At 41.3% G+C, this 24,676-nt stretch overlaps 1 protein-coding gene across 4 annotated transcripts in view; it reads left to right on the forward strand.

Annotated features, from left to right (window-relative positions):
• Positions 1-24,676, forward strand: part of LOC137642387 (uncharacterized) — an 82,781-nt gene that overhangs the window by 32,390 nt on the left and 25,715 nt on the right. For 3 of the 4 annotated variants that reach the window (XR_011044765.1, XR_011044764.1, XR_011044766.1), the window contains exons 3-4: positions 2,656-4,652; positions 15,243-15,362. Coding sequence is in view for 1 of the 4 variants with exons in the window: in XM_068374900.1 (XP_068231001.1) it covers positions 2,656-3,133 (478 nt within the window). In the remaining 3 variants the exon portion in view is untranslated. Of the gene's footprint in view, positions 1-2,655; positions 8,269-15,242; positions 15,363-24,676 lie in introns of those variants that run through there. The other variant, XM_068374900.1, reaches the window with a different exon arrangement.

Genomic DNA, 24,676 nt, shown 5'->3' on the forward strand with positions numbered 1-24,676 from the left:
CTACGTCTACCTCACGTAAAGAAGGTACACCCAAACCTCCACACTCTTCGTCTGACTGCCTTCAGACTTTCGAAAGACTCTCAAGAGCTAGGGGCTTTTCGAAGGAGGCAGCCAGAGCGATTGCCAAAGCAAGGAGAACATCCACTCTCAGAATCTATCAGTCTCAAGGGGAAGTCTTCCGTAGCTGGTACAAGACCAATGCAGTTTCCTCAACCAGTACCACTGTAACCCAGATTGCTGACTTCCTGTTATATCTAAGGAAAGTAAGATCCCTTTCAGCTCCTACGATCAAGGGTTACAGAAGTATGTTGGCAGCGGTTTTCCGCCACAGAGGCTTGGATCTTTCCACCAACAAAGATCTACAGGACCTCCCTAGGTCTTTTGAGACCTCAAAGGAACGTCGGTTGTCCACTCCAGGCTGGAATCTAGACGTGGTCCTAAGGTTCCTTATGTCATCAAGATTTGAACCTCTCCAATCAGCCTCTTTTTAGGACCTCACATTAAAAACTCTTTTCCTCGTGTGCTTGACAACAGCTAAAAGAGTAAGTGAGATCCACACCTTCAGCAGGATCATTGTTTTCACATCTGAAACGGCTACATGTTCCTTGCAGCTCGGTTTTTGCTAAACGAGCTTCCTTCACGTCCTTGGCCTAAGTCGTTCGAGATCCCAAGCCTGTCCAACTTGGTGGGGAATGAACTGGAGAGAGTACTTTGCCCAGTTAGAGCTCTTAGGTACTATCTAAAAAGGTCTTAACCTTTACGAGGACAATCAGAAGCCTTATGGTGTGCTATCAAGAAACCTTCTTTTCCAAGTTCTAAGAACTCAGTTTCTTACTATTCAGGCTTCTGATTAGGGAAGCACATTCTCATCTGAAGGAAGAAGACCTTGCTTTGCTGAAGGTAAGGACACATGAAGTGAGAGCTGTGGCTACTTCAGTGGCCTTCAAACAGAGCCATTCTCTGCAGAGTGTTATGGATGCAACCTATTGGAGAAGCAAGTCAGTGTTCGCATCATTCTATCTCAAAGATGTCCAGTCTCTTTACGAGTACTGCTACACCCTGGGACCATTCGTAGCAACGAATGCAGTAGTAGGCGAGGGCTCAGCCACTACATTCCCATAATCCCATAACCTTTTAACCTTTCTCTTGAATACTTTTTATGGGTTGTACGGTCGGCTAAGAAGCCTTCCACATCCTTGTTGATTTGGCGGGTGGTCAATTCTTTCTTGAGAAGCGCCGAGGTTAAAGGTTGTGATGAGGTCCTTTAGTATGGGTTGCAGCCCTTGATACTTCAGCACCTTAGAGTTGTTCAGCCTCCTAAGAGGAACGCTGCGCTCAGTAAGGAAGACGAACTTATTTAAGGCAGAGTAATGGCTCAAGTCGACTTCCTTACCAGGTACTTGTAATTTCATTGTTATTTGGAATAACTGATAATATGAAATACGGGATACTTAGCTTCTTGATATACAGTACATGTACACTGGTTTTCACCCACCTCCCTGGGTGTGAATCAGCTACATGATTATCGGGTAAGTTTAATATTGAAAAATGTTATTTTCATTAGTAAAATAAATTTTTGAATATACTTACCCGATAATCATGATTTAATTGACCCACCCTTCCTCCCCTTAGAACCAGTGGACCGAGGAAAAATTGAAGTGGTGTCAACAAGAAGTACTGCAGTACCTGGCCACAGGTGGCGCTTGTGAGTACACCCCCCTCTTGTATAGCGATCGCTGGCGTATCCCTTCCGTAGAATTCTGTCGGGCAACAGAGTTGACAGCTACATGATTATCGGGTAAGTATATTCAAAAATTTATTTTACTAATGAAAATAACATTTTTCTATAAAAACAGCTGATTCATTAGCTCTTAATTTGGTTATTTTTCTCAAGTTAGCAAGAGGTCCTTTTTGCAATTTCCAATTTTGTATGGAGATCCCTTGATTGTGATCTGGGAGTTTGTGTGATTGGCCTTGATTTTAGTGCTGCCTTTGACTGTGTTAATCACGAAGCCATTGTTTTCAAAACTGTTATACAAGATGAGCCAGTTTTGATTTCATGTATACATGGTTTGATTGAGCACTTATTATACAACTATAACATGATTTTCTGGAGGAACGTAGAGAGTAGAGGTCCCCTTTTTTGTTTTGTTTCTTGTTGATATCGGCTACCCCCCAAAATTGGGGGAAGTGCCTTGGTATATGGATGGATGGATAACATGATTTTCTGAACTCAATATCGAGTTATTGTTTGAAGCTACTCTGATGTTCGTATCGCTTTTCTCTCGAAGCCTGGTGTTATATCGACATATAATCTGAAATTAAAACTTTATTGACTATATCCTAAACAAATTATTGTTTCGTTTAATCCTAATGGAATGAAGAGTAGAATAAAAATCTGATCTTTATTTAAGATTCACATGAAGGTTGGCTTCAGATATTGGATAAAATGTGATATAGGAAGAGACATGAAAGGTTTCTACAAATTAAGCAATGTGATTTGAAAGCTGATATCAAACAGTAATAAAGATGAAGAAACATTACTAAATCATTATTGTCATAGGAAAAAGTGGGTATAGAATGTTTATGTTAATATCGGTAAATACATTGCCCTATTTCATTCAATATATATCTTTAATTTTCATTTGCTTCCAGAAAAGCAGATAGAAGTAAAGTTCAAGAAGAGGCCTCTACTCACAGTGCATCAAGAGCTGCTTACATGAGAGAGTACCGAGCAAAACAAACTTACGATCGATCGGCACAGAGACGAGCCCAGAATGCTCTCAGCATGAGGATAAGACGCGCTCAGGAGACACTTGAAGAAAGGTTAAAAAGAAAGCAGCGGGACAGAGAGAGGTACGCCAGACTAAAAGATTGTAGCTCCGAAAGTGAGGAATCAAAAGCTCATAGAAGAGAGCAAGCAAGGTTAAGAGCTAGAATTAAATTGCAAAATGAAACTGAAGAAGAGAGAGAAGACAGAAAAGAGAAAGCAAAGCTAAGAGCTCGAATTAAGTTACAGAATGAAACTGAAGAAGAAAGAGAAGTTAGGAAAGAACAAGCAAGATTAAGAGCTAGAATTAGGTGGCAAAATGAAAAGAAGAAGAAGAAGAAGAAGCAAGGAAATAGAAAATGAAATGGAAAATTATTTTAGACAAAGAGCTTGATTTTGATTAGAAAATTAAACTCGAGAAACAAGATCTATTAGAACTCGAGAAAGACAACAAGTCCAAGTTGACTCTAATATAAATACAATACTGTATAAGACATCCAAATGCTGAGAATACTAAGTGAATATCACATAGAAATAATGTTAAAAATTATTGATTTGACATTCACAGAAGTTGGCATGTGAAGTATAATCCACAGTAAGATTAAACCAACTTATTGGGTATTGTCTGTAAATTGTTTGAAAGCAAATGACATACGAAATATACTAGATAATATTGATGATGAGCTTACTTCTATGAAAGGAATGGACAAGTCATTTATGAACGCTTTAGAAAATGGACACTCCTCTCACGGCGTCGTTTTCCTTGAAAGAAAAGGAAATAGAAAATCAGTGTCTTGCAAAAACTCCTTTTCATTAACAGTATGTGACTTTAGAAGAACTACTTTACATGGAAACTTTTAAAAAATCATGGTTGGTAAACAATTCTTCGCAGACTGTATATAGTGCATCCAGTGGGGACACTCAGATTGTATTTACTACATTCAGGGGAGTAATAACTTGGAAGCCACTAAATGATTAATAGCTGTTATGAAAGACAGAAATTTCAGAAGATTTTATGCCTTGCTATCTTAGAGATAGTTTTGCTATTTTATCCCAGCAATGTCAGGAACATAGCAAGTAGAACTTCATTGCAAAACACAACGCACATGAAGATGTCAACAAAGCAATGCTTAATATTGAAGCAAACCTGGTCATCAGTGGTATACACTGACCTTTTCTATGATTGCGTGCACTCACATCACCCATTAATAGTGATGGTAGTGATGTAGCGAGTGTCGCTGGTGTTAAATGCACAGCTGAATGCTTGGATGAAATACAGTCAGCTTTTGATAGAATCATCAAGAAATTTTATGATGAATGCAAATCACAGACTTCATTTGGGTCTTGATAGGCTTAGGCAAATCATATTTGTACAATACCCTCTTTGCCAACTGTAATGCTTGAAGTATATTGGAGTTTTCATATGCAATGACAGGCATTGGTGTGTACTTGCTAAAAAATGGAAGAAGTATTCCCAAGAAGATGATCAATAAAAGGATGGTCTGTTGGAGCACTTCTTCATTGGTGGAATACAGACTTAATACTTCACAAAAAGTAACAAGTAATTTGTGACTGATAGAATATGAATTTGTTCATGGTTAATGAAAACGCCTCGGTGCTTTCTGTGCATGCATTATGCATTTATGATGCTCCACTTGAAAGTATTATGAACAGTACATGAGATTTGGAGGCTAAATCTTTCTGGTTGGGGTAGTAGTCTATTTTCTTAATAAGCCGAATGTCTCCAAAGGTTCAAAAGCAGATATTATAGAGCCTGCTATCAAGTAAATACCATTTTGGATATACACTGAAACCTTGATAGAATGAACGGGATAAACCAAAATCACAGCAAGTTTAGCAAGACCTCGCTTTTCTGGCGCAAGTATGTTTTTGTTGTACTTATCGTTTGGTATGAATTTGCTTTGTTCATTTATTATTATTTTTTATTTTGGTTTTGATGAATAATTGTGATATAATGTAATGAAAATCAATGCCTTCTGAAATTGGTGATAGGAAACTCTTTAAATCTCAAATGTATAAGTATGAGCGATAAGTTGAAAGAATTTTCTTGAATTCAGAGTTATGTTTTAATACCTCTGTAGTTTAAGGAATGTAAGATGACATTTTAAAGTATCAAGAAATTCAGATAAGCCCATTACTATGCTAAGTCAGAAGAAAACAAATTAGTGAGCACCTTTTCTAAAATGAATAGTTGGATAAAATTGGAAAGTCCCTAAAACGTAGGTATTCACATGGCTTTTTGCAAGTGGTATCAGTACAAGTGTTTTTTGGTCTAGGTGTGCATGGCATGGGTTACCTTATCTCTCCAGTTGTGCATCCCCCAAAATTCATCTTGCGTCATAGAATTTAAGACTTAACTTTTCTTGGTAAATTCTTTCAGACAATGCAGAAACAAGCGTGTGTAATGTATGGTATAGTTATAGTGTGTTCTCCAGCACCATTGATAATCAGCTTTAGGCCTTTCTAATGCTCAGAAAAAGACCAAATTTGTCTTGTGTTTGCAACATTCCTGTTTTGGAATCTGCCACCTATTTAAAAATCTATTTGAGTTATTTAAACAAACATCGTACGGATGTCCTTTCGCTTTGGTATGAATTAATTTATACGAACTTGTTCTGACAAGATTAGAAACTATTGACCTATATAGGGTAATTCTGGCACAAAGCTGAAATTTGGGCATTGAAACTCAGTAAAAACTTAGTTCATTTAATGTTTGTTATGCATATTTGTAGGGTTACATTGCCCTACCAGGGCTGCTCATCCTGGTCTCTTTCACAATGCAGTTTAGGGAAGAAGTGCCAAGAAGTATCCTCTAATTTTGTTAGGGAAGATGCTCCTCCTATGACCTTGAAGAATCTCAATGGGACTTTCTTGACTGCTCTCCCAATCGATATTTTTGCTTCTGCTTGTTTTCATGTCTCCATGGTATAAAGGGACTGTGTTTGGTGACAGATTACCACTACACGCACTCCACACATTAAAATCCTCGAGCACATCCAATGCACTTTTCATGTAAGATCCACATGCGCACATGGATTATCTACAACTGAGGACTTATGATGAACTTTATCAGCTGATTTCTTTGGAAGTAGACCTTTTCTGCAATTGGTATCATTGTAGTTTCTCTTACGTAGATTTTGGGCTCAGCCCTCTTATCACCGTGAGAACCTCCTCTCAGTTGTAGCGGGAAAAGTCGACTGCTCAGCTTTTAGGAAAGTCTTCCGACTGTGAAACATGGTCCTGCCCCTCATAGGAGCTTTTTATACCCAGGAAGAGCTTTGAGTAGTGGTGCCACCCCTGCTATCTCAGGGCCTACAACGGGATGGGGCCAGTTTTTTCGTCTTCTGCATGCCCAACACGAGTCTTTGAGATGAACGTCAAATGAAATCCGCCTTTCTACGCAGTCTTTCGGCTACCCTTAGCTTCAGTGAAGTGAGTCGGTGGGCTTTTAACATCTTGTATGTCTCCTTAGATTGTTCCGTACTTTGTGCTTAATACCACGCTGGCCTTGATACCAGGTTCACGTCCCCCACCTCTTCTCAGGATGCGTCCAGAGAACATCACAATAACTGGCTTTTCTGTCCTGCGAGGGCTCCACGTTGCTATTTTAAAGAGGACTCAGTGTTTCAAGCTTAATCTCCAAACGCTTCATGTCACGGGCAGGATAAAAAGACAGATATATAAAAAAAAAAATTCTAGCTTTATGAGAGCATCACTTGCTCATACACCCATTAGCGATGAAGTTGGAGATCCAACTTGGACAAGGGCTCACAAAGGTGGGTATATCTTTTTTTTTCTAGCCTTATGAGAACATTACTTGCTCATACACCCATTAGAGAAAAAGTTGCATACGGCAGAAGGAATCTGGGTTTTAGAGTAAAGACCAATTACTGGACTCCTCAGGACTATTTGGTGCTGCAAAGAAGGTTGTATCTGGTTCATTTCAATCATCTTAAGGCAGTAACATATTATTTTAGTTTTAAAGAAGAAAAGCTTTGTTTTTCTGTGCATTAACAGATATTGTTATGCTTTTTTACTTTAATATTCTATTAGGTAATGGATTATTTGAGAGAGAGAGAGAGAGAGAGAGAGAGAGAGAGAGAGAGAGAGAGAGAGAGAGAGAGAAGTAGCTTTAGGTAGTAACATTTTAAGGATGAATGTTTTTGTATTATAAGAATATGTAATTTTTGTACTTTTTATAATAGATATATATGTACATCTGTTTCAAATAAGAATTTTCTTAATAGATTAGTGTTCATGTATGAGAAATTAATACTTCTGTCAATTTGCATATTGCATAATATATTACAGGAGTCGCCATGACCTCACATCAGTTATGTTTTATTAGCCCTGGTGCCTAGTTAATGATAATATCAAGTAATGCTGTCACTTACCAAGACTCTATTTTCAAAAAGAGAAGAAAAATGTCTTTGAATGCAAATTTAAGGTAGCCTAGTCCATGTGATACAGAGAAAGAGGGACTATAAGTTAGTCAACAGGAGGTTTATTGAATTTACACTATCACATTTGGTACAGGCGGTTAAGAGGGATTCAACGATACTGTATTCCTTTGGGTATACAGTAGTCATTTACAAGTTAAATGGCTTGCAGGGAATTCTCTTCATGACAGCTGTGATAAAGGACAACCTCCTCACAAAAATACGGTGGAAATTGCACTTTGGATCACCCCTCTACTAAGCAGCAATGACTGAAGAAAGATTTTGCATTTTGATTTGCTGCTTACATTTTGATGACTTGGAAACTCGTGAGGAATAACAAGCTTCTGACACATTTACTCCCATTCAAACACTTTTGGATGTTACCAGCCTGTGCAGAAATATCACAGTTGATGAGCATCTCTATGGCTTCGACGGAAATTGCAGCTTTAGGCAATACATTGCTAATAAGCCAACCAAATATGTCATAAAAATTTTGTTGCCAATATGCATTCAACACGTAGCTGGTGTTGAATGCAATGCCATATCTTGGAGCACATACAAGACCATACAAAGAGATGATGTTGGGAGGTGATTTTGCCATGGAAGTGCTAAGGCCTTACTTCAACACACAATGGACAGTTACAACAGATAATGGGTCCACTAATTACCCTCTTGCTACATCTCTCCTAGAAAAGAACTTACATATAATTGGAACAATTCGAGAGAACCGTGTATCCCAAAAGAAATAATTTTTTAAACTGATATCAGAGAATGGGAAACTTCTGCTTCCCTTCTTTGACCATAGAAGCACTTAACTGTCCTACGAAGAGAAAAAGAATAAGGTTGTACTCCTCTCAACATGCACAAAAACTAGATTTAAAAAGATATATTTTTGCATTTTACTGTTTAGATACCACAAGGTAATTTTTTTTTAACAAATTTTATATTATTTATATTGTATGAAAGTTTTTACCAAGAATATGCATTATTGTAGTTGAAATTGAAAAAATATGGTTGAACATACTGTAAAAAGAAGAAATTACCAATAAAATCTTACTACTGAATTATTAATATTTTTCTCTTGAGGTAAATGTAAGCCTTACTACAGTGGTCATGAGAAAACAATTCACCTAAAGTGTTTGTTTTAAAACCACGTCAATAACATTCATACCAATCGTGGCCCATCTAAACGCTTACTATCTATGCCTGTTTCTCAATTAAGTGTGTTGTGGACATGAAGCTGTAGGCTACTTTTCATGCAAAAGAATTACTCCAAAGTGGTGGTCTTTTTTGCATTAAACTCTGAAGAACGTAAATAATAATTTCCTAATTGAAATTTAAAAGAAAATGGAGTAGCATACACCGTACAGAATCCTAAATAAAATATGTTAATAACTTGACAATCTGTACTGTATTCATTTTTCAATATTAAACTTAGCCGGTGATCATATAAGCTGTCAGCTCTGCTGCCCGACAGAAAAACCTAAGGACAAAATACGCCAGCGATCGCTATACAGGTGGGGGTGTACATCAACAGCGCCATCTGTCGAGCAGGTACTCAAGTACTCCATGTAAACACAGAACCAATTTTCTCTCTGTCGTGCCACCGGCAAGACCTACTAAATACGCTGTTGCTTACTGGATTGATTTTCACAGATTTTGGTGAAGTACTCATTTCTAGTTATTAGCTTTCGCTTTGCAGAGGTTATCTTCAATACTTCCTTGCATTCTTTGATTGAATTTTGGATTATTTGTTGACGACTTGGATAGATTTTGAATTCCCCTTTGACTAATTCAAGATGGCTGACCCTTCTCAAGTCCCTAAATACAGAAAGTGTAGTGCTAGGGACTGTTCAAGGCGTCTTCCGAAGGCCTCTATCGATCCGCACACCATTTGTTCCAATTGTCGGGGTAAAACCTGTCAATTGGAAGATCGATGTGAGGAATGCGTTGGGCTTTCGGAATTCGATTTTCTCGAATTCCTGAAATATTCACGTAGGCTAGAGAGAGATAGAGTCAGGAGAAGTTCATCTCGCTCCGTTGATTTTTCCTCTCCCCATGCCCCACAACCTATTCCTTTCCCTGTAGTGGTTGCTCCTGATCCCCCTTCTAGCACTCAACAACCTTCGATGGCGGATATGATGCGTGCCATCCAGGCTCTGGGTGAGAGAGTCGAGTCATTGGCGAGTGACCGTAATCAACTCATGGCAGACGTCAGGGAGTTGAAGGGTAAGAGTGCAGTGGGTAGTGACAAAGTGAGTGGTAGTGTTGTGGAAAGTGTTAGTGTTGCGCTTGAGGGTGCGTCTGTTCGTGCCTGTCGTCCTCCCAGTCCGGGACCTCTTGCAAGCTCCCAAGCCCAGGGGAGAAGCAATGTCGTACGACCAAAGGGTTCGACAGGCTTTAATCAGCGGACAGACGTTCCCTCCGTGGTTTCGGACGTATCTTGCCAAGATCGCCCCACCCACAAGAAGACGAGAGAGCCCATTTATTCCTCGTCTGCGGAAGATGTTTCTCGGAAGAAACAATGGACCAAGGTCTCACGACCTCTCAAACGCAAGGTCCCTTCCGCGCAAGTCCAACGGCCCAGTTGTAGCCACTGGGTCAGTTCGGACTCGCTGCAGTCTTCCGATGACTGCACACCTCCTAAGAGAGGCAAAGCGGTACCGCAACAGGCAGTAACACCGTCTGTTGCCGCACCTGCTACTGTAGACCCTAAGTGGGCTTTGCTGCAGACCATGCAGACACAGTTGTCATCTTTAATGCAGGACTTTCGTGCGGAGAAGGTTGACGCTGCACCCGTTAGCCTACAACCAACCACGGTTGTGCGTCCAGTTGACGCTGAGGCTACCTTCTCCCGCACTCCAGCTGTGAGAGTCCCGCCACCCATGCGCACTGTACCCTGCCAGCCGCATGTTGACGTTCGCCGACGCACGGAACCCTCCGTTGACGTTCGCGAGTTACAACAACAACAACCTAAGTTGTTTTGTTTTGACGCGGTGCGTCAACCTCCGCAACCCACTGTGGTTACCCCTACTCGCCCACAGCAGACTAGACAGTCGGGAGTAGACGCTTTGCGCCCCCGCACGGCTATGGTTGTTGCCAGCTCACAGACTGACCAACAGTTCCATGACGTTGCGTCCAGTGCAGTCACGCATGCACCCGTGCTGCCGGACTCAGCTGACCAGCCAATGCCTACTCCTTTGCCGCTTCCTCCTCAGCATTCAGACGATGGACTCTCTGATGATGACGACGCTGCACACCTTGACGACCCGCACACGGACATCGACGAACCCAAGACCACGCCTCCCTCCTTGGACTTTAGGAAAGTACTTGCACTGTTCAAGGATATGTATCCCGATCAGTTTGTTTCTGCGGCCCCACGCTCACCTCCATCTGAATTCGCTTTAGGCACGCAGTCATCCGCGCCTGCCTTTACGAAGCTCGTCCTCGCCCGCTCGTCCAAGAGAGCTTTAAGGGTGTTGGGAGATTGGATGCAGTCCAAAAAGCACCTTGGGAAGACAGCATTCTTGTTTCCCCCTGCGAAACTCGCTTCCAGATCAAGCGTCTGGTATGCCACGGGAGAAGTTCTCGGCTTGGGAGTTCCTGCCTCTGCCCAGGGCGACTTCTCAAGTCTAGTAGACTCTCCCCGCAGGCTGGCCATGAGACGCTCCAAGATTTGTTGGACTCCTTCAGATTTAGATCATCTGATGAAAGGAGTGTTCAGAGCGTTCGAAGTGTTTAACTTTTTGGATTGGTGTTTGGGAGCGTTGAGCAGGAAGACCTCCCCTTCTGACAAGGAAACTTCCATGCTCATTATGTCCTGCATGGACAAGGCCATACGGGACGGTTCCAGTGAGCTTGCGGCTTCGTTCGTTTCCGGGGTCCTCAAGAAACGAGAAAACCTTTGCTCCTTCTTGTCAGCTGGAGTAACACAATGTCAGAGGTCGGAACTTATGTTTGCTCCTCTCTCGAAGTGCCTTTTCCCAGAGGAGTTGATCAAGGAGATTGCTGCCTCCTTGACTCAAAAAGACACGCATGACCTAGTTGCGTCATCTGCACGCAAAGCCACCCCTTTGCCTTCCGTGTCTAGACCCAGGATGGATACTCCAGCGTCAAGATTTATTCCGCCCTTTCGTGGCAGAGCCTCCAGCAGAGGAGGTGCTCGTGCCGAAGGGAAACGTGGGAGCAAGAAGAAAGGTACCAAGTCCTTTAGAGGCAGAGTCTGACTGCCACCTTCTTCAGACAGCAGTGGGAGCCAGACTCAAGAACTACTGGCAGTCCTGGGAGAACAGGGGCGCAGATGCTCAATCTGTGAAGTTGCTCAGAGAAGGGTACAAGATCCCATTCTTGCGCAAGCCCCCTCTAGCAACGACTCCCATCGACCTCTCTCCCAGGTACAGAGAGGAGGACAAGAGACTAGCTTTGAAGCAAGAGGTGTCTCTCTTACTAGAAAAGGGAGCGGTAGTCAAAGTCCGGGACCATCAATCCCCGGGCTTCTACAACCGTCTCTTCTTAGTGGTAAAGAAGACAGGAGGGTGGAGACCGGTGCTAGACGTCAGTGCTCTGAATGTCTTTGTCACCAAGCAGACGTTCGCCATGGAGACGACAAAGTCTGTTCTAGCAGCGGTCAGGAAGGAAGACTGGATGGTCTCTTTAGACCTCAAGGACGCTTACTTTCACGTCCCCATCCACCCAGATTCCCAACCTTTTCTAAGGTTCGTTTACGGGAAGGTTGTCTACCAATTTCAAGCCCTGTGCATTGGCCTAAGCACGGCGCCTCTTGTCTTTACGAAACTGATGAGGAATATTGCCAAATTCCTGCATTTAGCAGACATCAGAGCCTCCCTCTATTTGGACGACTGGCTTATAAGAGCTTCGTCCAGTCGTCGCTGTCTGGAGAATCTAAAGTGGACTCTAGATCTGACCAAGGAATTGGGTCTCCTGGTCAATATGGAAAAGTCCCAACTGGTCCCATCCCAAACTATAGTGTACCTAGGGATGGAGATTCACAGTCAAGCTTTTCGGGCTTTTCCGTCGGCCCCCAGAATAAGTCAAGCCCAAGAATGCATCCAGAACATGCTAAAGAAGGACCGATGTTCAGTCAGACAGTGGATGAGTCTGATAGGGACGCTTTCATCACTGGACCAGTTCATTGCGTTAGGGAGACTGCACCTCCGTCCCCTTCAATTTCACCTAGCTGTTCACTGGAGAAAGGACAAGACGCTAGAAGCGGTCTCGATCCCTATTTCCGAGAAGATGAAGTCATCACTGACTTGGTGGAAGGACAACATCAACCTCAGAGAGGGTCTGCCCCTGACTGTTCAGACCCCCAACCACGTTCTCTTCTCGGACGCATCGGACACGGGCTGGGGTGCGACATTAGACGGTCGGGAATGCTCGGGCACTTGGAACTCGGAGCAAAGAGCGTTACATATCAACTGCAAGGAGCTACTGGCAGTTCATCTGGCCTTGAAAAGCTTCAAGTCCCTCCTTCTAGGCAAGGTGGTGGAGGTGAACTCCGACAACACCATGGCCTTGGCGTACATCTCCAAGCAAGGAGGGACCCATTCTATGACGTTGTACGAGATCGCAAGGGACCTCCTCACCTGGTCAAGAGATCTAAACCTATCTCTAGTAACGAGGTTCATTCAAGGCAACATGAATGTCATGGCGGACCGCCTCAGTCGGAAGGGCCAAATCATCCCAACAGAATGGACCCTTCACAAGAATGTATGCAAGAGACTATGGGCCACATGGGGCCAACCTACCATAGATCTCTTTGCAACCTCGATGACCAAGAGGCTCCCAAATTATTGCTCGCCAATCCCGGACCCAGCAGCAGTTCATATAGATGCTTTTCTGCTGGATTGGTCCCATCTAGACCTTTATGCATTCCCCCGTTCAAGATTGTCAACAAGGTACTGCAGAAGTTCGCCTCTCACGAAGGGACAAGGTTGACGTTGGTTGCTCCCCTCTGGCCCGCGAGAGAATGGTTCACCGAGGTACTGCAATGGCTGGTGGACGTTCCCAGATCTCTTCCTCTAAGAGTGGACCTTCTACGTCAGCCACACGTAAAGAAGGTACACCCAAGCCTCCACGCTCTTCGTCTGACTGCCTTCAGACTATCGAAAGACTCTCGAGAGCTAGAGGCTTTTCGAAGGAGGCAGCCAGGGCGATTGCTAGAGCAAGGAGGACATCCACTCTTAGAGTCTACCAGTCGAAGTGGGAAGTCTTCCGAAGCTGGTGCAAGTCGGTATCAGTATCCTCAACCAGTACCTCTGTAACTCAAATAGCTGACTTCCTTTTATACCTGAGGAAGGAAAGATCTCTTTCAGCTCCCACGATCAAGGGTTACAGAAGCATGTTGGCAGCAGTCTTCCGTCACAGAGGCTTAGATCTTTCCAACAACAAAGATCTACAGGACCTCCTTAAGTCTTTTGAGACCTCGAAGGAGCGTCGTTTGGCCACACCAGGTTGGAACTTAGACGTGGTACTAAGATTCCTTATGTCAGAAAGGTTCGAGCCACTACAATCAGCCTCCTTTAAAGATCTCATTTTAAAGATTCTTTTCCTCGTCTGCTTAGCAACAGCTAAAAGAGTCAGTGAGATACACGCCTTCAGCAGGAACATCGGATTTTCATCTGAAACGGCTACATGTTCTTTACAGCTTGGTTTTCTAGCCAAAAACGAACTACCTTCTCGTCCTTGGCCGAAATCGTTCGATATTCCAAGCCTTTCTAATTTGGTTGGAAATGAACTAGAAAGAGTCTTATGCCCTGTTAGAGCTCTTAAGTTCTATTTAAGACGAACTAAACCTTTACGAGGACAGTCAGAAGCTTTATGGTGTGCTATTAAGAAACCTTCTTTACCTATGTCGAAGAATGCAGTTTCCTATTATATCAGACTGTTGATACGAGAAGCTCATTCCCATCTGAATGAGGAAGACCATGCTTTGCTGAAGTTAGAGCTGTCGCAACTTCAGTGGCCTTCAAACAAAACAGATCTCTGCAGAGTATAATGGACGCAACCTATTGGAGAAGCAAGTCAGTGTTCGCGTCTTTTTATCTTAAAGATGTCCAGTCTCTTTACGAGAACTGCTACACCCTGGGACTATTCGTAGCAGCGAGTGCAGTAGTGGGTGAGGGCTCAACCACTACATTCCCCTAATTCCATAACCTTTTTTAATCTTTCTCTTGAAATGTTTTTTATTGTTGTTTTTGGGTTGTCCGGAAGGCTAAGAAGCCTTTCGCATCCTGGTTGATTTGGCGGGTGGTCAAATTCTTTTCTTGAGAAGCACCTAGATTAGAGGTTTTGATGAGGTCCATTAGTATGGGTTGCAACCCTTGATACTTCAGCTCCTAGGAGTCGCTCAGCATCCTATGAGGATCGCGAGGCTCAGTAAGGAAGACGTACTTAAAAAGGCAGAGTAATTGTTCAAGTCGACTTCCTTACCAGGTACTTATTTATTTTATGTTTGTTATTTTGAATAACTGCTAAAATGAAATACAAAATACTTAGCTCTTAATAATGTAAACATGTAATGCTGGTCTCTACCCACCCCCCTGGGTGTGAATCAGCTTATATGATCACCGGCTAAGTTTAATATTGAAAAATGTTATTTTTATTAATAAAATACATTTTTGAATATACTTACCCGGTGATCATATATTAAAGGACCCTCCCTTCCTCCCCAATAGAGACCCAGTGGACCGAGGAGAAAATTGGTTCTGCGTTTACATGGAGTACTTGAGTACCTGCTCGACAGATGGCGCTGTTGATGTACACCCCCACCTGTATAGCGATCGCTGGCGTATTTTGTCCTTAGGTTTTTCTGTCGGGCAGCAGAGCTGACAGCTTATATGATCACCGGGTAAGTATATTCAAAAATTTATTTTATTAATAAAAATAACATATTTACATTTCACCAAATCTGTAATCCTTCTCTCTAACAGTTTTCTTATAAGTATTCTGTTGTCACTATCCATAATGCAGTACAGTATTTCACATTTCAGTGTCTTCAATGGATCTGGCTTATCTTCTGACTATGACAAATTTGATACTAGTAATTTCTATAATGTCAAAACCATGACTTAGTGCCATTCTTTTTTTGGGGGTTGTAGCGCCACAAAAAAGTAAGTACGACTGTGTTTTCTTCTGTAATCAGGAGTATTTTTTATTGTACAAATTAATATGCTAGAGCCCATTTAATTTTTAGCAAACCTTAAGCATCACTGCTTATGATATATTTATGGTGTTACAGTACCTGTTATTAGTGGGTTTGTGCAAACATTCGTCTTTGTTCCTACTTTTATACAAACTTTTTGACTTTTAAATTAGTAATATGTCCTTAGCTGCACATGAATGGCCATTAAATCATTGACAAGGTAGATGTTTAACGACAGGTGGTGTAACGAAGAAGTCCCACTCATCCGTTTGTAACAGAATAGCCACTTGCGTCTTTGGCCGCAACGGGTACATACGTATCGTCAAGCATTCATGACTGTTGGATCTTGTCTTGCATACATTTATGATTATGGTTTCAATTTCAACTATGAACCTCCCCTGATGTTCATATTGCTTCTTTGGTGCATTTTAACTGACCTTTATTCGTCTGTTAAAAGTTTTAAAATTTTCCCATTTTCTTTCACTTTAATAAAGGAAGGAATATACATTCAAGTAGTAAATGGTAACTGGCATGCCAGTTTCTGTATTCAGGTGCTTAGTCATGTTGGTTATGATCCGACGCTCCGTAGATTGTTTGATTATTACTGGCAATTAAGATGTTTTCCCCTGGTTTTGTTAGTAATTACTAAATGGAGCGTACTTAGGAATTGGTTCTTGTATTGATTCTAAAAGTTCATTATCCGCATTCCCTTTGTGTATCATGGTGAGGGCAATATCGAGATTTAAATGGCCAATGTGAAAAGTGTGTTTAGCTCATGGTACCTCTCATGGAAATTGTTTTAATGTCTGCCAATCTAGTTAACAGTACAAAGTACTAAAATAAACTTGCTGCTGGTTCATGAAAAAAGCTGGGGAAGACTAGGCTAGTCGATTATAGCTGGGATGACAATGATAATCATAATGACCTGCCTCCACCTACTGATAGTTCATATAATCGGCCAACATTTGGTAGTTATGAGCTTTATAAGCTCTTGACATTGCTAGTCCTGTGAATCCTCTGTTAAAAGTGGTAACTCTGATCCTACCTGTCATGTTGCCAACCTAGCCTAACTTACCTTGTTGGAGCCTATGGGTTGTAGCATTCTGCTTTTCCAACTAGGGTTGTAGCTTACCTAGTAGTAATAATAATAATAATAATAGGCCCAACTGAAGATCGTTTTTGAATGTTTAACATCCAGCTCATCAGTGGCAATGTTTTCTGATGTATCTTTTATTGTTGGAAGAACTCGTGCCTTATAGTAGCTACTGTGGTGTTTGAAGTGTCACTCATCGGCAGCTACCAATCCCTCCCCACCTTCTGATTCCAGTGGACCAAGAGCTACATTTCCATATTGGTTGGGCATTCTATTTTCCCATCCAAATATGTTAAATTGGGAATAAACGATGATACTGATTTGATTATTTGTAATCCTGCGGCATTATTATAAAGAAACATCATGTTGGCCATATTAAACATGCTGGAATTACCAAATAAACTCTTCCACATGACTCTCCATCTCAGGACAAGCTTCAGTTCACAGGCACATTTAAGGAAGGTGGGGTGCATACTTGAGGGACCAGGCTCCCTTGGAATTGTTGTCCAAAGAAGAAAAGCTCCTGCTCACCAACCTGTTGGAGATGCAAGCAGCACTTGTAGTCATAGTGGCTTATATCCGCAAGCAATGAGGAACTATTTTACAGTCCCTCTGCAAGTTAAGGAGAGAATTACCCCTAATAGCCTAACTACTCTGTCATCCCCATCTGCAGTTATCTCGACTCAGTGGCATCCCTGTTACTTAACAGGTAGTGACTATCCAGCATCTACTGCGGGTGGAAGGCTATTTGCAAGGCACTGCAGGAGATGCCTGGATATTTTCAAAGATACAGTACAGTACTGTACTCTGCAGCTGTCTAGGAGGGAAAGTGTCACAGACAGGATACTTTTCCGGTCTAAGTCTCTCTGCAATTGATAGCCGATTTCCTCATCTACCTTCATCAAAAGAAGCTCCTCTCAGTCTCCACACTAAAAGGCTATTGCTGAGCCTTAAGCCTGATTTCCAGACTGACGGGTTAGACGTTTTCTCTGTGGAATTGTCTATGCTTATGAGGAGGTTCTAGCAGTTTCACCCTCCTAGAGAACTTGGAGCTTCTAGCAGTTTCACCCTCCTAGAGAACTTGGAGCTTCTAGCAGTTTCACCCTCCTAGAGAACTTGAAAGATTCCAGAATAGGACACCATGAGAGTTCTCTGCTCTCTAAGTGGTCTACACAGGAGCCCTTAAGAGGAGCATCAGACAGGGATCTAACACTTTGAGACACACTTGCTTGCCTTGGCAAAAATGATAGGTGAGCTACAGGGCATGTCCTATGTTGCAAGTCAATTGGAGGGGTAGAAGAAGGTCCCCTTTATGTTTGTGGCCAAGACCCAGCCATCCCAACCCCAGGTTAGAGTCCTTCTCCATCTCCTCCCTCAAAAATGCAACTAGCAATCAGGATGACCTGCTTTTCTGTCCTGTGGCCTACCTGAAGAGAACCCAGTGTTTCAGACTGGAACAACACCAGAGGCTGTTCCTCAGTACCGGTAGGGTGAAGAAAGCAATATCTAAAAGGCAGTTAACCCTTTTATCCCCAGGCTATTTGGAACTTTCCAACCCTTTACCCTCAGGGGTTATTTTTTTTTCAAGTATATTTTGCAGTATATTTTTTTTAAATTGCTCTAACAGCCTTAATTTTTTGTCATAGAGAGGTCAGGTTGGTCTCATTCTCTTGGAAAATGCCTGAAGTTTCTCCAAAAAATAAAAAAAATATGCAAAAAATAATATAAATAGCAGTTTTTTGCAAGGACGTAGCGGTACGTCCATGGGGGTAAAGGGATGAGTTTTGTGAAACGTACCAGTACGTCCTTTGGGGGTAAAAGGGTTAAGTTTTGGCTTCATGAGACAACCCTATATATCCTACTTCCAAAGAGACTGCAGATTAATTGTCTCAAACGTGGGCTCACAAAGTCAAGAGGTATCAGTACCATCCTAGCCTTTAGGAAGAATCTGTCCGTGGAACAGGCACTGAAGGATCGAGTCTTAAAACACCATACAACCTTTACTGCCCACTATCTTCAGAAGTATGACCAAAAAAACCTGGACAACTTTACCCTTGGACCTGCAATAACTGATCAACAGGTTCTGTAATGAGTCTAGCTTCCTCACTGAAGAAGCATCTTGTTTAACATAAATCTCAAAGTAACAAAGTTTAAAGTAAGAATGTCGGTTCATTTTTCCTTTTCTTCCTCCCCTCTCTTGGGGTGCAGCAGGTGTGCCTTTATGAGTTGGACTGGACATCAGATGTAATTAAGCAACTCAATCAAGAAATTATTCTTTACATTTTAGTTTGTATTGACGTATCTACCCCCACACTCCCTTACATTCAGACACCATATTTTTGAGGATATAGATTCTTCTGTGAACATCAACCAGTTTCTGTTAGGGACCTAGTTAAACACCTGCTACATATTCATGCACAGGGAGTTTCGAGGTTGGCAGGAGTCATGACTCCCTCCTCCACAGGACCAAAGTACATTGACATTTCCTTGGTCAGTTGACCAGCCAGTTTTGGTCATAGGGACTTCTCCCTCCTTATTAAAGGATAATGGTTTGTATTTATGTATGAGAAAATCACAAATTTTGAAAGTAATGTGTATTTTTCCTCACAATACAAACCTAAATCCTATATATTACACTGCCTTCCTCAATCACCCAGTATATCCTAGGTTAAAAGTCAGAGTGAGGATTGCTCTGTCTGTTGGGTGGCAGGGCCTAATCACCACCTGGCAGGCAACAATGTTTACCTCGTTCAAAGTTTAAAAAGCTATTTCAGCTTCGTTAAGAGTCTAACTCTTATTAAAGGACCCAGGTTTATATAGTTGGGAAAGATACAAATTACAATACTTGATGAAACTTTTATTACATATATAGCCACAGGGCTTCTAACATTCGTTAATCTCTATTGAGGTTGGGTGATGGAGCCTACGTAAGACCAGCACTGTATCTTCTGGGTCAATCAATTGTATCATGGGTCTGGGGTGACAGGCCATTCTAGTTATACGATATCGATCTGATATGGGACTAATGCCTGATTTTGTAAGCAAGGTAAGCATGTTGCAAGAATGTCCACTCTCCCCATTTTTATGGGTACATGGAGGGACTGCCCTTAAGTTCTCCCTTTCTCATGGTGCTTAGGCCATATGAAGCAAGTAGTTGGCAACAGACTACTTGCATTTTAGTTCATGGGAGTGTCAGCGTAGTCCCAAACCTGCATGCGATTGGTTCTCAGTCCGCATTACTCTAGAGTACTGTCAGTTCCCAGGTGTGCGTGCTTTTGTATTCTTTCTAGTCTTTGGTTGTTTGGTAGTACCAGGAATCATTTATGTGGGTATTCCAGAGGATTAACTTTGGTTGAACTGATGGAGTTTGAACAAGGGAGTATTGTTTCTCCATATATCAATACATTACAGCCAACATCTGGCTTTTGGAAGTACTGTATGTGGCTTCATTGAGTTGATTTAAGAGTACAAAAATCTAAAAAAGGCAGCTTTAGCACCTTCATCCAGAGCAGTGTCTGTAATAAGAAGTGCTGCAACCTTCCTCCCTCATGGCAGAGAACTGTCTCTCAAACAGCCTTGGTTAGTTGCTGGAGGGTTCTTTGACCAGCCAAATTCAATGATCTCCAGAAAAGAGGATTAATTTGTTCTAGCCAATGCAGGAAGCGCTTGCCCCTCATACTTTTGTTTAGCCAATCCAGGAAGTTCTTGCCTCCCATCCTTCTCAGATCATTGGCGGTACTTTGTCCAAGAGGAATGTGAGGCTACTCTTCTACTGGTTAATCTATTAGTCTACTCACAGACTGCCAGCCTTGCACATGAGGATTCCTCTACCGTTGATTTGATAGCAAAGGAATATTGTGGTTTGACCGATAGTCCCCCACAATAGCAAACATTGCCAATTCAAAAAAGGTTTTCTACCTTGGAGGAACTGGCTAAGTTTAGGAGGCGAGTGCTGCTTAGGGGAAAAGGTCTGGCTTTTCTTGCTCACCAGACAGTAAACCTGTGCCAACTTTTTTTTGAAGAGAAGTGATGTTTTATCATTGTAATCCTAACAAGTTGATCCACAGCTATGTAGCTCTACAGAATGGATAAGAATATGATTACTCTTCACTCCAAAGAGTAAAATTGAAGCAGCAGTGGATAAGTAGAGGTCTGACTGTCAAGACTACTTTATACATCATGTTTCCTTCAGGACCCCTGGATCCTAAAATGTAGCCATGGGCAAGCATTTGAGAATGATCATGCCCTCTAGCTTGGGTACAAAAAGGCTTAGACCTCTTCATAATTCCAGCAGGAAGTATCAGCGAATTTCTTGCCCTTGAGATACGGATACTGACCAATCTTTTTGTGGTCCTTCTCGGGTTTAATCGAGCGGGAAGAGTGGGGCTACTGGGATGTGATACTTGCAACAAGCTTCCTTCATTTAATCCTTTGAGCTCTATTAGATGTAATTACTCATATTTTCTTTCTTTTATCATTTACTTACAGTATATGAAAATTTGACAGTATATAATACATATCATTGGAAAGGAATGCTGCAAGTCGATCATACCTGTCTTGCCATAGAGGAAGTTCACAGCTCTAGGAGTCTGGTAATAAATGTCCTTTGGACAGTTACTTACTACCCTTTAAGAACTGTTGGCCTCCATTTCACCTTCTCATCCTCCAAAGTAACAAAGCTCCTGCTCTGTCAGTGAACTGAAAATTTTATTTACTTGGGAAAAAGTGTAGGTAGTCATGGGCGATCACTATATGGGTAAGGTTAGTCATCGACCTCTTTCCTTTGAACAGTTTTATTGGTTAAACTCAGTCAAATTGTAAATGGTCAAGTTTGTATTGTCTTCTTTCAAAGAGGGAGAAACTACTTTCAGTGGATTTGAAGGACAAGTCCATCAGTCCTCTTGGAGGTAGGTTGATTTAGCCTTCAATCGAGTAGTGTATTGTACTTTTCACGGGAGTGGTCTGGATATACAGTAGCATCTAGATAATTGGCTGATCCTGGTGGCTTCAAAGGTTTAATTGCTTCAGGATTGAAGCAGTCTCTTTAGTACGTGTCAATAGACAGGGAGAAAGTCTCCCTCTGTCAGATGAAAAAGCAAGAGCACAAGTTGGAGGTTCACTAGTCACTAGCCATAAGGCTCTCAGCGAAGTACATTTCAGGCTGTAGTACAGTAACATATTAGCCGATCAACTACTGTGTACCATATGGGGAAGTTATAAGGACAGACTGGTTCTTACATTCTTGCATAGCTTAAAGACTTTAGGTGGGGTAGTCCCTGATGACCAATCCATTTGTCACCCAGCTCCGCAAGAAGCTCCAGGTGTACCCTTTCTTTTAGATGTCAGATAAGTAGTAGGTCCCCATCCTCATTAATAAGGAGGACGGATGATAATTCTAACCCTATCCCGTTTTTGGCAACGACCTTTGAAGGGCATTGGACATAATTTATGTCCACTATTTCTGCTCCTTTCAGCACCATATGATGTAGTTTATATTTAGTAATACAGTCGGCCCTTGGTACACAGGGATTCGGTCATTCGCAATACAGAAAACCATATAACCTATTAAATAATATATCACATTCGCTGTTTCCCGTTTTGAGTACTCTCGCGGCCCGACGTTTTCGAACTGACTGAGCTCCTTTGCACCTGGCATGCTTCGAGCCGTTTCCCTCTCCATACAGCACAACGCCTCGTCTCTCACTGACTTGGTCTCGGTCTTGCATTGTCTCTTCTTTCGCATGCATCTTCCGCTTCAGTCCTTTTTTGTGCAGAATCACATTGTGATGTAAACGAGTAATGTAAAAAACTTTGCTTAAGGACCAAATCATTTGGGAGCACCTGGAGCAGAAAGGATTAAGGAATATAAGCTTGATTTTGTGCGACATGACAGATTTTCCCATAAACTCTTACTGGATCCGGTCCTAACAGTTTCTAATCTCAGGGGGACTTGTACCAATAAGCGAGTCCCCTGCCCAATATTGAAAGATGAAAGTTTGTATTTTATGTAGGAATAAATAGCTATTTTTAAAGATAGTTTCTAGGTAATTATTTCCTCCTTCAACACCTTCCCCCATCTCAGTCAAAGAGGTCTTAGGTCAGAAGTAGCCAGACTACACGATTCGCTAAATACCTTATTATGCTTCAACAACCATTTCCAGCTTGTGCATTAGATACGCACTACTACATTTAATGGCTATAATTTAAATAGCTAAAAAAAATACACATTAATCAGGCTTTAAATAGGAAAACCAAGATTAGTTACAGCATTTATCATATGCAAAGAGGAATTTAGTAATGCTGTAAAGTTTTATTTTTGGATAAAAGTTGGCAATCTATTTAGTTTACACATCTTTCAGAAATCTGGCAATCATACAAGGGAACCAAAACAGTATAAACTTTGATCAGTTTAAATTGCTAATGGTTACTTATATTTATCTCCAAACTCAGAATTTTAGTACCTATTGAATATGATTTTACAATGTCTATACATCCTTTGATTTGTTCTAACACTTTAAAGCAATGGTAAAGTGATTTTTTTTTTGGAGATTATTGCATCATTCTACACTGAATGATAGCTAACAGTACCAATATGCCTGTTCAAACTCACACAGATCAGCCTAATATTTCAGCAATTGTCAAAAATATCTGCACACAACTGATTTGGAATGCCACCGAGCCTAAAAAAAAAAACTACAGTAGTTTAAAGTATCGTACACAATTACAAAAAATTGATTATCATTTCAGCAAATATGGCTTTACAGAAGAGACAATGCAACTTCAAGTGCTTCCAAATTCCTACATATTTGGAATAATACTTATTCTGTTGAACTACATAATCTTAGAGAGCTTGTTGCTGGTTTACTCCTAGAGTACAACATACATGACTAGTTACCAGCAAATAATTAAAAAACCTACAAAAACAATAGAGAACTACAAAAATTCAAGAACTACATCAACATCTTAAATTTACTAAAAAACTAAAAACAATAAAAATATTAAAAATTAAGAAACAAAAATGGATGCAAAATACATCTTGTTAGACAACACCAATGGTATGAGGGTACAGTAATTATAAAATCATCAGCTTCATCAAGAGGATATATCTGATGTTTTTGTAACATTATTACAAATTAGATAGCGTTTACAGCAATACCTCAGTTTACGAGTAACTTGGAATACAATCAGATCGGTATATGAGTATTGTATCAGTCTGCGAGCTAAAATCTCCGTCCGTATTTGAATCGTTTGTGGAAAAATAACAAGATTAATACGCATTGTGCAGAAGTGTTCACATTATTTTCACATAATTTTGTTTTGGTTTTGCTCGCATGCCCCCCCCACCTACTCATACCTTCACTCTTTCACTCTCTGCAATACTTCTACCCGCATCACCTGAAGTTATCTTGCGGGTGCTTTTGGGAGTGCGATTTTATAAAGTGTATCAGCGTGCTCTTTATAGAATTGCGATTTATGTTCATTTCAAGTTAACAGTTTACAATACGGCATCCCAAGAGAAATTATGTTTCAGCGCTTGGGGAAGAAAAAAGTCCGAGGGAGGTTGAGATCATGTATTAAAGAACAAGGACAAAAGTAATAACTGCAGTTGGGGAAATGAAAACCTTTTGAAGTTAGTGTTAGATTGCACCAGGGTTTAGCATTAAAAGCCCGTTTCTATTTCTGATGGTTATGGAAGTGTTAAGTGAAGAGATCAGAAATGAAGAGTTGTGGGAGTTGCTATATGCAGATGATTTGGTGATACCACTGAAAATGGGGAAGACATACAGAGAAGGGTTTTAGCCTTTGGAGAGGGATGCTTTGAGGGTAAACATGGATAAGACTGAGTTTATGGCGAGATGTAAGTTAGGTTGGGGCAGGATACCCATACATGAAAGTAGAGGCTTGGTTATAAAACATGAAATAATTTAGATCTTGAGATCTACTTTTAGTCAAGAGGGAGGATGTGAGGCCGAATTTGAGGGGAAGTAGAGGGAGGTAGCAGGAGTGTATGTGATGAAAAAAAATGCATATCAAGCTGAAAGTCTAGATTTATAGCACTATAGCACAGTAATAAGACCAGTCTTAATGAAAACACGTGGACTCTTAAGACGAAAAGAAGAAGCAAAGCATGAAGAGTTGAGAATCCTAAGGTGAATTATGGAATATCACTGCTTGAAAGATTGTAAAAT

The sequence above is a fragment of the Palaemon carinicauda genome, chromosome 6 (assembly GCF_036898095.1).
Source record: "Palaemon carinicauda isolate YSFRI2023 chromosome 6, ASM3689809v2, whole genome shotgun sequence".
Lineage (NCBI taxonomy): Eukaryota > Metazoa > Arthropoda > Malacostraca > Decapoda > Palaemonidae > Palaemon > Palaemon carinicauda.